This window comes from Plectropomus leopardus, chromosome 16 (assembly GCF_008729295.1).
Source record: "Plectropomus leopardus isolate mb chromosome 16, YSFRI_Pleo_2.0, whole genome shotgun sequence".
NCBI classification, from domain to species: domain Eukaryota; kingdom Metazoa; phylum Chordata; class Actinopteri; order Perciformes; family Serranidae; genus Plectropomus; species Plectropomus leopardus.
Window position 1 is genome coordinate 21,091,406 of NC_056478.1, and position 13,961 is coordinate 21,105,366.

Here is a 13,961-nt window from a genome sequence, read left to right on the forward strand (position 1 = left end):
ACAAAGCAGTATTGGATTGGGTCAGCTGGATCCAGACACAAACTTTTCAAGATTAGCAAATTGGGATTACCAGTGCTCTAAATGGGACTACACATCACAATGTAGGCTACTGGCTCTGTCAAGAGGAGGAACAATAGTCAGTGTGGGGTCACTTTAAGTGTTTTATTTGAAGAGACAGAAAGCAGCATGGGGGATGCAATTGTTAAAAACTACTTTAATAAAAAGTGATAGTTAAAAGTTAAAACTAAAGTTATTACCAAATCACAGATTTTTATGTAAATGAATGTCTCTTAAGTCACTATTTGTTACCGAATGAGGTAACACAATGGTAATTGATCCTTTGGCCCACTGCTGAAAGCACTTGCATTTGCAGTACTGGGAACAATGTCTGATATACTGGTACCAGACCAGTTTGAAAGTTTTACATTACATTTTGTCCCTGAAATCCACCCTAAATCCACCTTTCTGCTGGGATCAGAATAATCCGTATCTTTTGGATCAAAGGTATCCCAACCCTACTAAAAAGTTTTGAACAGCACAAACTGAAGGTTTGATCCAGATCAAAACCGAGACTGGATTACATGGTCTAATCCTATTTCAGAATCCTGTTTTTCTTTAGAGCATCCATTGTCAAGATTTGATCCAATCCAATGGCTGAAATCCGATCAGATTACTTTAAACAATTGGGTCCAGAGCACTAAAACATTTCTTTTCGTCTCTGTCAGAACTATTTTTGTTTATCTGGCTTGATCTTTCAGTTTACTTTTCAAATGATTCTGTGTCTCTGTTTCGTCAAGAACTTCTTTTGATAGCTTAATCTTGGTCTGCCTACATTCAAAATGTGCCTGTTTAGGCTCATCTCCCTGCATTTTGTCACTTTAACTTCCATCTTTGACACTTTACTCCTCCACTTTTTAAAATTGTATGTACCTCTATTTTTTATTTGATTTGTATTTTTTGTATCAGTATATTGATCTTGTATTTATTATATGCTATTCTATTTTCATGCATGCAACTTCTACCCTTGTATTTACCCTTGTACTGCTGCAAAACTTGAATTTCCCCTCTGGGGATTAATAAAGGATTATCTGTGTTTTGTATCTGGTGGTCACTGTGAATAGAAAAGAGATAGAGATTGTTAACTCTTACAAATACCTGGGTATTTTGATTGAAGACTTCCTTAATTTTAGACCACATGTGTTGTACATGGTAAAAAAGTTGAGGCTAAAACTGGGTTTTTATTTTCAAAGGAAGCTGTGTTTTTCTATTAATGTAAAAACCATCTTGTTACTGCAACTTTTTTTACCTGGGTTAGACTATAGTGATCTTTTGTATGCCTCTGCTCATTGTCTCCATATGGTTGATACAGCTTACCATGCGACCTTGAGGTTCATCACAAATTGTGAAGCTCTGACTAACCATTGCGAGTTGTGCTCACGGGTTGGATGGCCTGCTCTGACGACCAGTTGGCACTTAATTTGGTACACCTTCATATATCTATGGCAGTTCTTAGTCTGTCCCACACTACCAATGATGATGTGTTTTCATCATGGAGGAAAGTACCGGACAGTATTCAGTACTCTCAGGACCTGTTTATGCTCTCTGTCCCAAATGCTTGGACAGAAATTTGGAGGCTGGAATTTGTTGCAGAATGACGAAACTCAAGGAGCTGGTGTCATTAAATGTTTTTATATCTAAAATGAAAGACGTAGAAGCAGAGTCTAAAGGATGTCAGTGTTTTTAGTCTATCCGGTTGACCACTGACTCCCAGAAAGTTTTCTTTTAACACTTCACCTTTGTTATGTAATAAATATTGTTCCTCTGGTAGGTCCATGGCTGCCAACATGGGGTCGATGCGTATCCTCATCAAAGGAGGGAAGGTGGTCAATGATGACTTCACCCAGGAGGCAGATGTCTACATCGAGAACGGCATCATTCAGCAGGTAGACCCCATAATATACACATGCATTTTTACTTACTTGCACACACTAAAATGTATCTACTTCATCCTTTATTTTCTTTTTTGTCATTCACACACACACATGCACACGTGTACGCATGTACACACACACACACACACACACACACACACATGCACACTGTCCAGTGTATCCCCAGCTGTTAGTGTGACTCATTTCACAATAATACAGTATGAGGAGAATGAACTGCTCACTGAACTCGGTGGCCCCACATGATGATAGTGAACGCTATAATTAGCCCACAGAATGTTGTCATGGAAATAAGCATCGGCTCACGTGAAGAGGACGCGTTTGACTCAGAAAACTGGAAAGCCCAGCTGCATTCCTACCGAAACGGTCCACTGACAACTCTTCATAGACTGTGTGGATGCTTACATCCATCGACAGTATTATTAAGAGGATCACGACACATACGTACGTTACATTAAATTATTCATCAGTTTTTAATGATACAATAGCACATTCCCCAAAATGTCAGGAAGCACCACAGCTTTAGAACAGTCCCTAAGCAAGAGCTTTGTTGCAAATTCTGCATATTTACATATTTTCTGCTTGTTGGGAGTTGGAAGAAGTCAACATCAGATATCAGTTTATTCTTTCAACATAACCGGGCTGGAAACTCACTACACCTGAGGTCACACCGGGACCAGCATCTCCTCTCGTCCTGCCTGCCACTATCACACGCACATCTGGCACCAGAGGAGAGAGGGGGGAGGTGCTGGCCTGATGGCTGCTGACAGCGGTGTTCTGCAGTTACTGTGAGCTGCAAGCATGGGAATATATGACAATATATTTCCTCCTTGTTCTCTGATGATCTGAATAAGAAACTAAATGTGTCTCTTGTTACTTTTTAAAAAACAATGTCACTGAAAGGGTCTGAAAGGCGCTAAATAGCATTAAGGTAGGCACGTTAGTAGTCCTTTTTTCCAGTCTCCTTGGCACCTTAGATTGTTTTGTTCGTTTTTTTTTGGATGTGGAAATGTTGTTCTATTGCACAACAATTTCATCAATGGCGGGGAAAGTGTTAAGATATATCAGTTTTAACTTAACCGAATAATATGAAGCAAGCACTCGCTGTGGTTTCGGTATAATGTGCCATGGAAACCTGTCTTAACTATTGATTGGTCTTCTTTAATAATGCCACTCAGTCTTTGTGTGCACTTTAATGGACTACATTAATAATACATTCACCTAAACACCAATTCATTAAATGTCCATTATTGTCATTATTTATTCTGTGATTAAGATGCAATAAAGCTTTATAACTTGTGCTCCCTTTGGCAGGTTGGAAAGGAGCTGATGATCCCAGGCGGGGCTAAAGTGATTGACGCCTCTGGAAAACTGGTGTTGCCAGGCGGAATAGACACCAGTGTGCATCTGCAGCAGACCTTTATGAACGCCAGCATTCAGGATGACTTCTACAGTGGGACCAAGGTATACACACGTGTGCACGCACACACACACACACACACACACACACACACACACTCGTCAGCATGCCTGTGATTAAACACATTTAGAAGCCTGAGACAGCTGTCATACACAGGCATACCTTCTCTTTCACTCTCTGTCTTGTCTACATGAAAATCTTCACCCTGCATTCAGCATTGTATGTTTATCAAGACCAATGACCACATATGTTTTCACGCTGGTCCTATAGGAAGCGAACAGCTGTTGCAAGTTTCTGTTTGAATATTTGTCTTTTTTCACACTCACAGCTGTTCAGTCTGCATTTGCGCTGGGGTTATTAGTTCATTTCTTATGGATGCAATGCATGTTTTCCACTGAGACTCAGAGCAGAGAGGATGATTTAATAATTAGGAGACTTAAAAATTCAAAGGAGGGAATGTAATTGCTGCCTGCAGCAGTACTTGCTGGAAGATGTTGTTGGCTGTTTTTGCTGTTGTGAAGTGTTTTTATAACTGGGGGGTTTAAGTCATAGGTGACCACTGGGTGTATGACGGTGTCGTAGGTGTTGTGCATGTAAGCCACCAGCCATGGTACAACGCTCCATGACTTAAAACTTTATATTCCTACCCCTATGCATGTGTGTACAAAGACAAATTGCATTGACTGTGTCATTAAATGAAGATATGAATTGCAGCTTTCAAATATTGCACTTATTTAATTTGTGATTTAGATTTTGAAACTAAAAATTTCAGCCCAACAATCCAGAAAATCCTTTAAGTTTGATGGATGGATGGATTTGTTTCATCCATCCATCCACCCACCCACCTACAGTTTGCAGTCTTCCTGTTCAGTATTATTACTACCCTACAAGTAGAGCAGTTGAATGTTTGGATGGTAGGTTTTGTGGTAAACAATACTACCTGCAGGGTCTGTAGTTCTGTGTTGAAGTGAAATGAGGTCTGAGTCTGATGGAATGCCAGCTGAAGTGAGGTGAGAAGAATTTGGGGGGGATTCAGTTGTCTGTAAGCCAGCTTTACCCCGACAACACCCCCCTCACCAACCCCCACCTACTGACCCTGCTGCCATGGCAACTAACCCCCACTCATAGTGTGGAAATCAGAGGGAGCAAATGTGTGTGTGTGTGTGTGTGTGTGTGTGTGTGTGTGTGTGTGTGTTTGTGTGTCTGTGCATCCACATGAACATAGCAGTATTGTGTTGTCTCTATGGTGACTGCGTTGCTGCGGCAACGACTTGTGCAATTGTGATGAACCCCCAAACTATTTCTCTATGCATTCTCTTCCCTCCCTCCCAGCGTTTCGTAACAATTTGCTCCCTCTCACGCTGTCCTTCCTTCTTCCTCTCTTCTCTCCTCCCTACTGTTTCCTCTGTTTTACCCCCCTCTGTCTCTCCCACTACTCCCCTCCCTCTGGTGCACACTCACACTAACCTGCAGCAGAATACATCTATATGTGTGTATATATGATATACGAGGGACTGTTACAGAACATGCAGTGGAGATACAGACCTGTTTATACATGCATTTGTGCACCTTGTGAGATTTCCCCCACATTCTTTTATTTTTGTCAAACTGCCACAATCAAAACATCTGCCACCATGTGTTGATTTTATATTTTTTGAGCTGGACTGTTTATTAGAAGTGCGATTGGAATATATATACAGTTTGGTTATAAAATGCATCTTTCGGAGCACTCTGGGCACAGACGGAGCAGCAGAATGTCAGATGCAGTTAAAGTGAAATTTAACCATTCATTGCACTGGATTTGCATTCACTCCATCTTCAGGAGCTGCCCCTTCATCCATCAGTCTGATCTGATCAGCTCTGAGTGAATCGATAGATCAATTATCCACCCCAAGCTTCCAACTACTGCTGAATAAAAAGGAACTCAGGATGAGTTCAGTCTGTGCTGCGTTCATGGACCCACATAAACATCCATTTTAAGGGCCACACGTAGATTCTAATTATGTTGGAAATACTGCCTTGTATTGAGGTTTTGTGAACAGATTTTGAGCAGTATTGTGAGTACACTGATCATTTACAGATCTCAGATATAACCTCCAACAAACAAGTTACTTGGGAAAATAGTAGAAGTATATTTAAATATGAGAGCTTAATAAAGCATCTGCTACACCCTAAAAGACATAGAAAATTCTCATTTAAACATTTAAAAAATTTCGATTAAACAATTTTTATTCTGGTATTAACTTACTAATACAGCAACCTTTCATTATTTTACAAATGTACCACCAGACAGGAAGATAAGAGTTGGTACTAAAAGTTACTGTGACACAGTGATTTTTAATCATAGGAATTTAAATTAAGTAATATAAACTCAATTAACCTAACCAATTGCTGGCTTTTGGTTTTGAGCAATGTGGCTACTATGACAAATATCTAACTCATCTAACCCAACATTCATTACATCACCCGAAAAACCTTTATTGTATTTATATGTTGTTGTTATTGAATTTCAGCCTTTGCAACATCATAGAAACTTTTCAAATTTCAAATTAAAACCTGAAACCTCCAATACCATAACAATATTTGTTCTAACTACTAACATAATACAGTATATTACAGTAATATCTTTGACGTGCCATACAATTAAATCAATAAGATAGGAATTTCAGATTTGCTGCCCTGAATCAGATCTGATTTGTTCATGAAGTACAAATATTCTGCTAAAATGGCAGACCAGCTCTGTGTCTCTCCCAGCATGCAATTTAACTTCTCTGCAGGCAGGAGAGGGAGAGGGAGATGAGGAGGAGGTGGAGGGGATGAAAGCTGTTCAGCTGTAAAGTGAAGTATGGGAGGTGCTGATAGAGGCTGATCAGAGAGCCACAGTGGTAATCTGTCTGACACTGATAGCTTCTCCCAGACTCCAACATTCAGAGATCCCCTCATCCTCTCAGATCAGTCATGTCTCACTCACAGTCTCTCCCCCTCTTTGTCTATCTGTCTCTTTTACTTTCTTTTCAGGGGATTATCACAGGAGGGGTCGGGGGTCTTTAATAGAGTGAGGGTTCTTGATAAAACACTGTTTGGGGTTTATATGCCACCATCCACTTTAGCTGTGCTGTCAATGATCAGTAATATGTTAAAAATGCAAAGGGGGGAGTACAGTGTGTCGGGTTAACAAGAGAGCTATTAAAAACCATGTTGATGATATGATGGTGCAGTGTGTGTAATAGGATATATAACAGAATCAACTATACCATATGTAGAAAAAGTGTGTCTTTTCTCACAGTGTGGTCCATCTAAATGCAACACTAAGTCTTTTTTGTCAGCTTTATCATAAAGCCAAATAAGGTCACATGCTTATTAAACTATCACTACAGCTGCACAGTAACGAGGGAAAATCATTTAAAAGAGATAATATGATTGTTGACATTTATCACAAAAAGTATTTATACAAACACACACAAATGTCTGAAATCCTATTTATACTGCAGTGTTTCCCACAGGATTATGTGGCATGTGTGGCAGTAGCTAACTTTTTGTTATTATTTTGTGTGTATGTGTGCGTCCCTACTTTTCATTCTGTGTCACCTCTTTAAATTCTGACTTTTTTATGGGTCGGTGAAAGCAGCGCAGGCAGAATTCATCATGAGTTCTTTTTTACCTCAGCAGCAGTTAGAGGAGTTTAAGTCACATGGTGGATATTTGATGTCAGTGAGCTGATCAGATCAGATCAGATTGATGGATGAGAGGAGCAGCTGCTGCAGAGGGGTTGACAAACTTTTAGACCCAGCTCAATCAACAGTTAAGTTTCGCTTTCACTGCTCCTGGAGATCTGCTGTTCTGTCTTTGCCCAAATATGCCCGTGCTCCGAGAGTGTGGTGCAATCAATAACTGAATGGTACATACATTCAAATTGTGTGCCTAATAATCTGTCCAGCTTCAAAAATATGAAATCCATTCGTGGTGGCAGATGTTTTGATCGTGGCTGCCACCAGTAAATTAACGTGTGAGAAACATTTTGACTTTAATTCAAAAATAAAATTCAGTGTGCATTATGTAAACGTGTCTGCTCAGAAACCAGTGTAATGATTGCTTTGGATGATAAGAATATAAAGAGGTATTTTTCTCTGAAATGTCTAAAAACGGCATGATAGATATCTGGGCTGGTTTCTAGGCTGTTGGACAATTGTTTAATTCTGCTCAGCAACACCAGTTACCAACAGTTTCATCAGAACAATACTGACTGATAACGTATTATGAACTGCCTGTCACTGATGATTTATACGTTTGATCTCTTCAGCAGATTTGTAATGTAGAACAGTCTAAATTTAGATTTGTATTTCTCGACTATTACGGATTAAAAAGAGAAAAGAGGACAAGATAAAAGACATTTCATCCTGCAGACAGTTTCTTTATTCCAGCTTGGCAGAGAAAGGTCTGCTGCTGGCCTCTACAACCCTCAGTGATGAAAATGCACGATTATAATGTTCAGAATACTCTACATACACTGTATATACGCATGGCTTCATGAGGAGGCAATAACCACAATTTTCTCCATTTAGCTCTTCTTTTGCACGGTTTCTTTCCATTTTTCTGCTCACACAATCCCGCTTTTTAAGTGTACTGGCAGTAAATCTTAATTAAAGCTGTGCAGACAGACAGTATAAATCCCAAATCCCCTGCTGTGTCCATGTCCCCTGATCTTTGACACACACATGCACACACACTGATAGTGACAGTGATCAATGAGACTCTTACTGCACACACATATGCAGAGACCTTCGTTGCTGATGCTGCAGATGATTCGGACAGGTTACTATGGTAACGGGAAACCTGATAGCTTGTTGGCTGGTGGAGCTGTCACTTAAAAGCAGACAACCCCGCCTCTGTCTGCAACACGTCTGGAGTGTAGGAGCAGACTCCATGCTGACACCTAAACCAGGGTTGTGTTTAAATTTAGAAACATTTAATTCGGGCTATGCTGTAGAAAGATAAATACTTAATGTCATGTAGTAACTAAAAATAAACTGAGGAAACTCTGCAGTGACAACACACTTTACATGAGCAATGTTTCATCTTTCATCGTCTTTGTTCATTTCCGATATCACAATCGTTTTTTGCCTGTTTTCACATAAATCCCCAAAGCAATATCCCTGTTAGACTGGGTGACTGTCAGTGCAATTTGGACTGAGGAAGAAGAGGAGGAGGAGGAGGGTGGGGACATGTGACAGGCATGGCTGAGCAATATCTGTTGTCATGGCTACGCAAAAGTGCATTTACCATTCAGTCGACTAAGACAAGTCACTGCAGACGTGTCCCTTCACTTCATCACTCCTCCATCCTTCCTCTCATTCTTTTCTGTCTTCTCCTCTCTAACTTTCTCCCTTTCTTTATCAGTCCTTTCACATCCTCTCCCCTTTTCTTCATATTTCCTGTTTGTCTTGGAGTGTGAAAAACAGGTTACATATTCAGAAATATTAAGATTGTTTTTGGCTCTCCGAAGAAGTAGAAGAGTAGGTGCTCTTTTATAGTATTTTTTTCTCCTAATCTTTTATTTTGTAAGGTATTTGTAAAGTGGAACATGGAGAGGTTTCTTTGGAGGGAGCGAATGAACATTAACTGAATGCAGTGAAATTGAGTATCATAGTTTTTTTCAATGGTAAGATTATAATAGGAAAACCAACCTCGCCCATCATTATCAGTTGTATTTTTTTGAAAATAGATGCAGACTTAAGGTACAAGGATCACATATCCTTTCCTAAGCCCTATTCGCATGCTACTAGTACTCATATTTATTGATACTGATAAGATGCACAGCCCTTTGTAAATCCACTTTACACAACACAGAAGCATCACACAGCGCCACTAGTGGTGCACAGTGTTAACCTAGTTTTTCTTCTTTTCTTTTTTTAAAAAAAAGTGGATTAAACAAATAGAACAGATTCTGTCACGCATGGGCATGTCATCCATCTCATCATCTCTTCAAATTTCACTGATGGATTTGAGCTTGCTTTTGCTGCAAATGGATCACCATGCTGTGTAGGGATATGAGCTGCCTGCACCCAAAATGTTGTCAAAACATTCATGTATAATTGCCAGCAGAGCCTCAATAGTTGTCGAAGAAAACAAAAAACAGCTAAATACAACCTTAACGTCCTCTGGCAAAATATGGTAGGTAATTTGGGGTAGAATAATTACACAAGAATTGTGGCGAATTTGCACTGGTTATTATTAGAAATTATCAGAGGTACACAGGTGATGCTCATCTGGCGTGAATAAGGCTCTAGAAGGCAATACGAGAAAGTAAACAGAGTTAAGACTTTAGGTGTATGCAGATACATGGAAACTTGATGGAGGAAAATTTGCAATTTTCTAGAATTGCATCGCAGAAAAAGTAGATGTTTACATTCAATGGAAGATTTCTATTTAAAAAGGATATGTATCTGAGTGCAAGCAGTTAGTTTGGTGTTATTTCTGTGTTATATCAAACATTTGGCCCATTCCATATGGGATCACAAGACACTGCTATACATTAAACATCAATATACCAAGACATCTTTCAGTAACACAGACATAAAACAAACATTTAAAGAAAGTTTTATATAAAAGAGGAGAAGAACAAAAAGAGTTTCTACAAGCTGAAACTAACATGTACATTTTCAACAGCCAAGTCACTCTTTGTGAATCCTCTGTGTTTAAAAAAAAATCAGTTTACACATCTTGTAACAGGCAGACTTTATGATGAAGAGAAAACAGTTCATGAGGAAAGACCATTGCTCATTGTCACCAGGACAAACAGTGTCTCTGTGCTTTACACTGGAGTCATTGTTCTCGCCTATAATCAGTCTCTCCTTTCTCTTCCTCTGCCTCCCTCTTCCTTTCTCCCTCCTTCCTTTCTCACCTCTCCTCACCCCTTCACCTCACCCAGGCAGCTCTGATGGGTGGTACCACCATGGTAATGGCTCTGGCCCTCCCTGAGCAACATTGCTCCCTGCTGGACGCCTACGAGAAGTGCCGAGCTCTGGCCGACGCCAAGGCCTGCTGTGACTACGCTCTGCATGTAGGGGTGACCTGGTGGGGTCCAAAGGTGAGACCTAAATGCACCCCAGATGCACGAGAAACAGTGACAGTGAACAGCCCTAAAACACTTACATAATTGTCTTCTATTAACCCATACAATTCTCTGATTTTTTTTTTGGTCCTCAGGCTTTTAACCCTCACTGTATGAATAATGAAGCAGCAAAACCATTTTCTTTTATGGGTGAAATGTGTAATGACCTAGATTAAACCTTACATGAACTAGGTTAACACACATGCTCAGTGGGCACATTAGGCAGATTCTATGAGTCAACGAGCCTCATTCAGCCTTTGGCTTTAATATCTGTGTCGTATCATCTGCTGACTTTGTGCATGTGCCACATCTTATTATATATTGAAAAATGTTTACTGACAGACTGTATAAAATCTTGCTAAAAGTTCTAGTTGATTATATCTTTTTAATACCATGATGTAATGACAGCTAAGTATAATTGACAATGTTGATTAATCTGGTAGTTATTCTTGATTAACAGATTTTTTTTATTTTTTTTTTGGTGTATTAAAAATGCCCATCCCAAATTCCCAGAGCCCAAAACTATGTTTTGTGTCAAAACCCAAAGATAGTCATTGTAAGATGATTCGAAGTGTCACTGATGTTTTTACAACACACGGCCAATGTTTAAATAACTGTGGCTTAAACAATAATTAATTGACTATTATCTCCCCAGCTGACCACCACTGTTGTTAGACACTGATGTTTGGTTGAATTTAATTCTGAAGTGAGGTGACCAAAATTCAACGTCAGGAGTTCAAATGCCAATGTCAGTTTCACGTAGAATACCAATGACAGATGGGATCAGTTGTTTTTAAGTTTTGTTTAGTATCCAAAATGCATCATTTTACAAACGTCACATGCCAGTGTCATCTTGACGCAGAAAAACTACATTTAGGCAAGGTAGCTTTATTTGTATAGCACATTTCATACAACAGGGCAACCCAAAGTGCTTTACAGAGCAATAAGATATAAAACTTGATAAAGGGCACAGATTTACAATAAAAGAGTAAAGAGATAAGATATAAAAGGTAAAATAATTACTAAATAATTTATAATGTTTAAATAAAAATCATTAAAAATAGCAAAAGTGCAGACAAGAGCTGCAAAGATCAAAATATTATATAAACTTATTTAAAATCAAGTTTAAGAATAGGTTTGCAGTATTTACTGGGTTGAGTACACGATGTAAAAGTTAAGAATTTAGTTAAAAAGTATAGAGACAAAAATCTGCAAAACATCATGATGTTAACATCTGCATATCGTGAAATTGTAACATTGTTAGACGGTTAAAATATCATCAACTGGTTTTTCACTCCAGCCAAAATTGGGTAAAAATTGGTCCAAAAGATACTAATGTCTTTCTGACATCATATTTATGTGCTGTGTTCAGTCAACACTTAATGCATTACTTGAGCATTGCTACTGCAGCTATGGATATATATAAATAACACTGTTATTTTTCAGGAATTCTTTTTTTTATATCAATAATCATATCTTTGACAAATCAATCAAATTAAATCAAGTCGGTTAACAGTAATTCATTCAATAGTTGAAGTGATGAAGTATTCTCCTATATTTTAATTTTTACTGTAGTATAGAGTATTTTCGCTGCTAAACACCATATAGTTTCTGTTAACTGCATATTAAGTGAATTAAATATATTATTCTGTGTTGAATGTTTCTGTGGGACTGTGATATTCACCAGTGTGAATGCAATGTAATCTCATTCTGGCTGCTTTCCAAGCACAATTCATGCCTCATATAACAAACACACACACACACACACACACACACACACACACACACACAGACACACTAACACAGTTTCCCTTCACACCCACATGCACACCGTCTGATGCTCTTCAATGTCTGCCTTTTGCCAAATGCCATTTCAAACCAAAACTGTCCTCTTGACCTCTGACCTTTGCGCTGTGATCAGGTGCGCAGCGAGATGGAGACCCTGGTGAGGGAGCACGGAGTGAACTCTTTCCAGATGTTCATGGCCTACAAAGACATGATGATGCTAAGGGACTCGGAGCTCTACCAAACGCTGCAGACCTGTAAGGACATCGGGGCCATCGCTCGCGTCCACGCTGAGAACGGAGAGCTGGTGGCAGAGGTGAACATTAGATAACCACACACATCGTGTTTTACTTTTAAAAAGAGGTGTTCAGCACAGTAAAAATATAGACATCTGCTATTTTAGCCACTTAAGGACAAAATACCAAATGGACATTATAGATGCTGTGATAATCTCTATTTGTGTGTGTGTGTGTGTGTGTGTGTGTGTGTGTGTGTTGTTATTTATTAAAAAACAGTTACTTAATTAATCTGTATGTGTGTGTGTTGTTAGGGTGCCAAAGAGGCTCTGGATTTGGGCATCAGTGGACCGGAGGGTATTGAGATCAGCCGACCAGAGGAGGTAAATTTAAATCGGAAGTTATTTTTTGTTTATTTTTTATTTACATTTTGCCCTGCTAAAGTTACGTGAATCAGAGTCCTGCATGGGTGCGATTTTTAAGACCCACTCCCGCACCAACACAGCGATGTGCATTACCCACAGCTGTCAGTTTTATTTTATGCATCTTAGAGAATTTACGGGTACCCTCAATGGTATGGCAAAGGCCGAGAGGTCTTTCTACTTCTCTAATCTTATATCTTCCAACAAGAAAAATCCTGTTTGACAGCATAAACAAAACTGTCTCTCCCAGCACCCCTAACTTACTTCTCTTCTCCAACAGTGACTGCAATAAGTTTCTCAATCATTTCACATACAAGGTTGCCAACCAGGGCAAACATCTCACCCTCATCCAGTCCTCTCAGTAATGGTTTCTCCAACCCATCCATCCTCAATGCCTTCTGTCCTCCTCAAGCATATTAGATATCTTAGCAACTTCTATCTTTGGATAGACATTCATGAAAAAGCCTTATCATATAAATGTCTATTGGGTGTTTATTTAGGTTCTTTGTCTTATTTTCTACAGCTGGAGTCTGAGGCTACTCACAGAGCTGTCACCATCGCCAACAGGGTAAACACAAAACCAATAATATCCTGTCTGTGAGCAGGTGTATTTCACTGACTAAATGAATGAATTAACTTGTGATTGCAGGCTCACTGCCCGATCTACCTGGTGAATGTGTCCAGTATGTCTGCTGGAGACATGATTGCTGCTGCTAAGATGCAAGGTGAGCTAAATTCAAAAATACTTACATGAAGACTGTGACAGCAGGGATTATATAAAGCTGACAATTCTCTTGTAACAAATCATTTTTCTTTCTGCACTGTCTATGCAGGTAAGGTGGTCCACGCAGAGACCACAGTAGCTCACGCAGTGCTGAATGGGATGCAGTATTACCACCAAGACTGGGCTCACGCTGCCGCCCACGTCATCGTCCCTCCTCTCCGCCTCGACCCCAACACACCCAGCTACCTTATGGGCCTGCTGGGCAGGTATGTGCTCAGTACAGAGATTAATGTACCCAAAAAAACATAGCACTG

The 13,961-nt window shown here is 39.5% G+C and overlaps 1 protein-coding gene across 1 annotated transcript in view; it reads left to right on the forward strand.

Moving 5' to 3' along the window:
* Positions 1-13,961, forward strand: part of LOC121955620 (dihydropyrimidinase-related protein 5-like) — a 29,864-nt gene that overhangs the window by 12,619 nt on the left and 3,284 nt on the right. Inside the window, exons 2-9 of the mRNA XM_042503652.1 lie at positions 1,829-1,943; positions 3,264-3,413; positions 10,298-10,456; positions 12,402-12,581; positions 12,816-12,884; positions 13,447-13,491; positions 13,573-13,648; positions 13,757-13,913. Coding sequence (XP_042359586.1) covers positions 1,833-1,943; positions 3,264-3,413; positions 10,298-10,456; positions 12,402-12,581; positions 12,816-12,884; positions 13,447-13,491; positions 13,573-13,648; positions 13,757-13,913 — 947 coding nt within the window. The 5' untranslated portion in view covers positions 1,829-1,832. The remainder of the gene's footprint in view (positions 1-1,828; positions 1,944-3,263; positions 3,414-10,297; positions 10,457-12,401; positions 12,582-12,815; positions 12,885-13,446; positions 13,492-13,572; positions 13,649-13,756; positions 13,914-13,961) is intronic.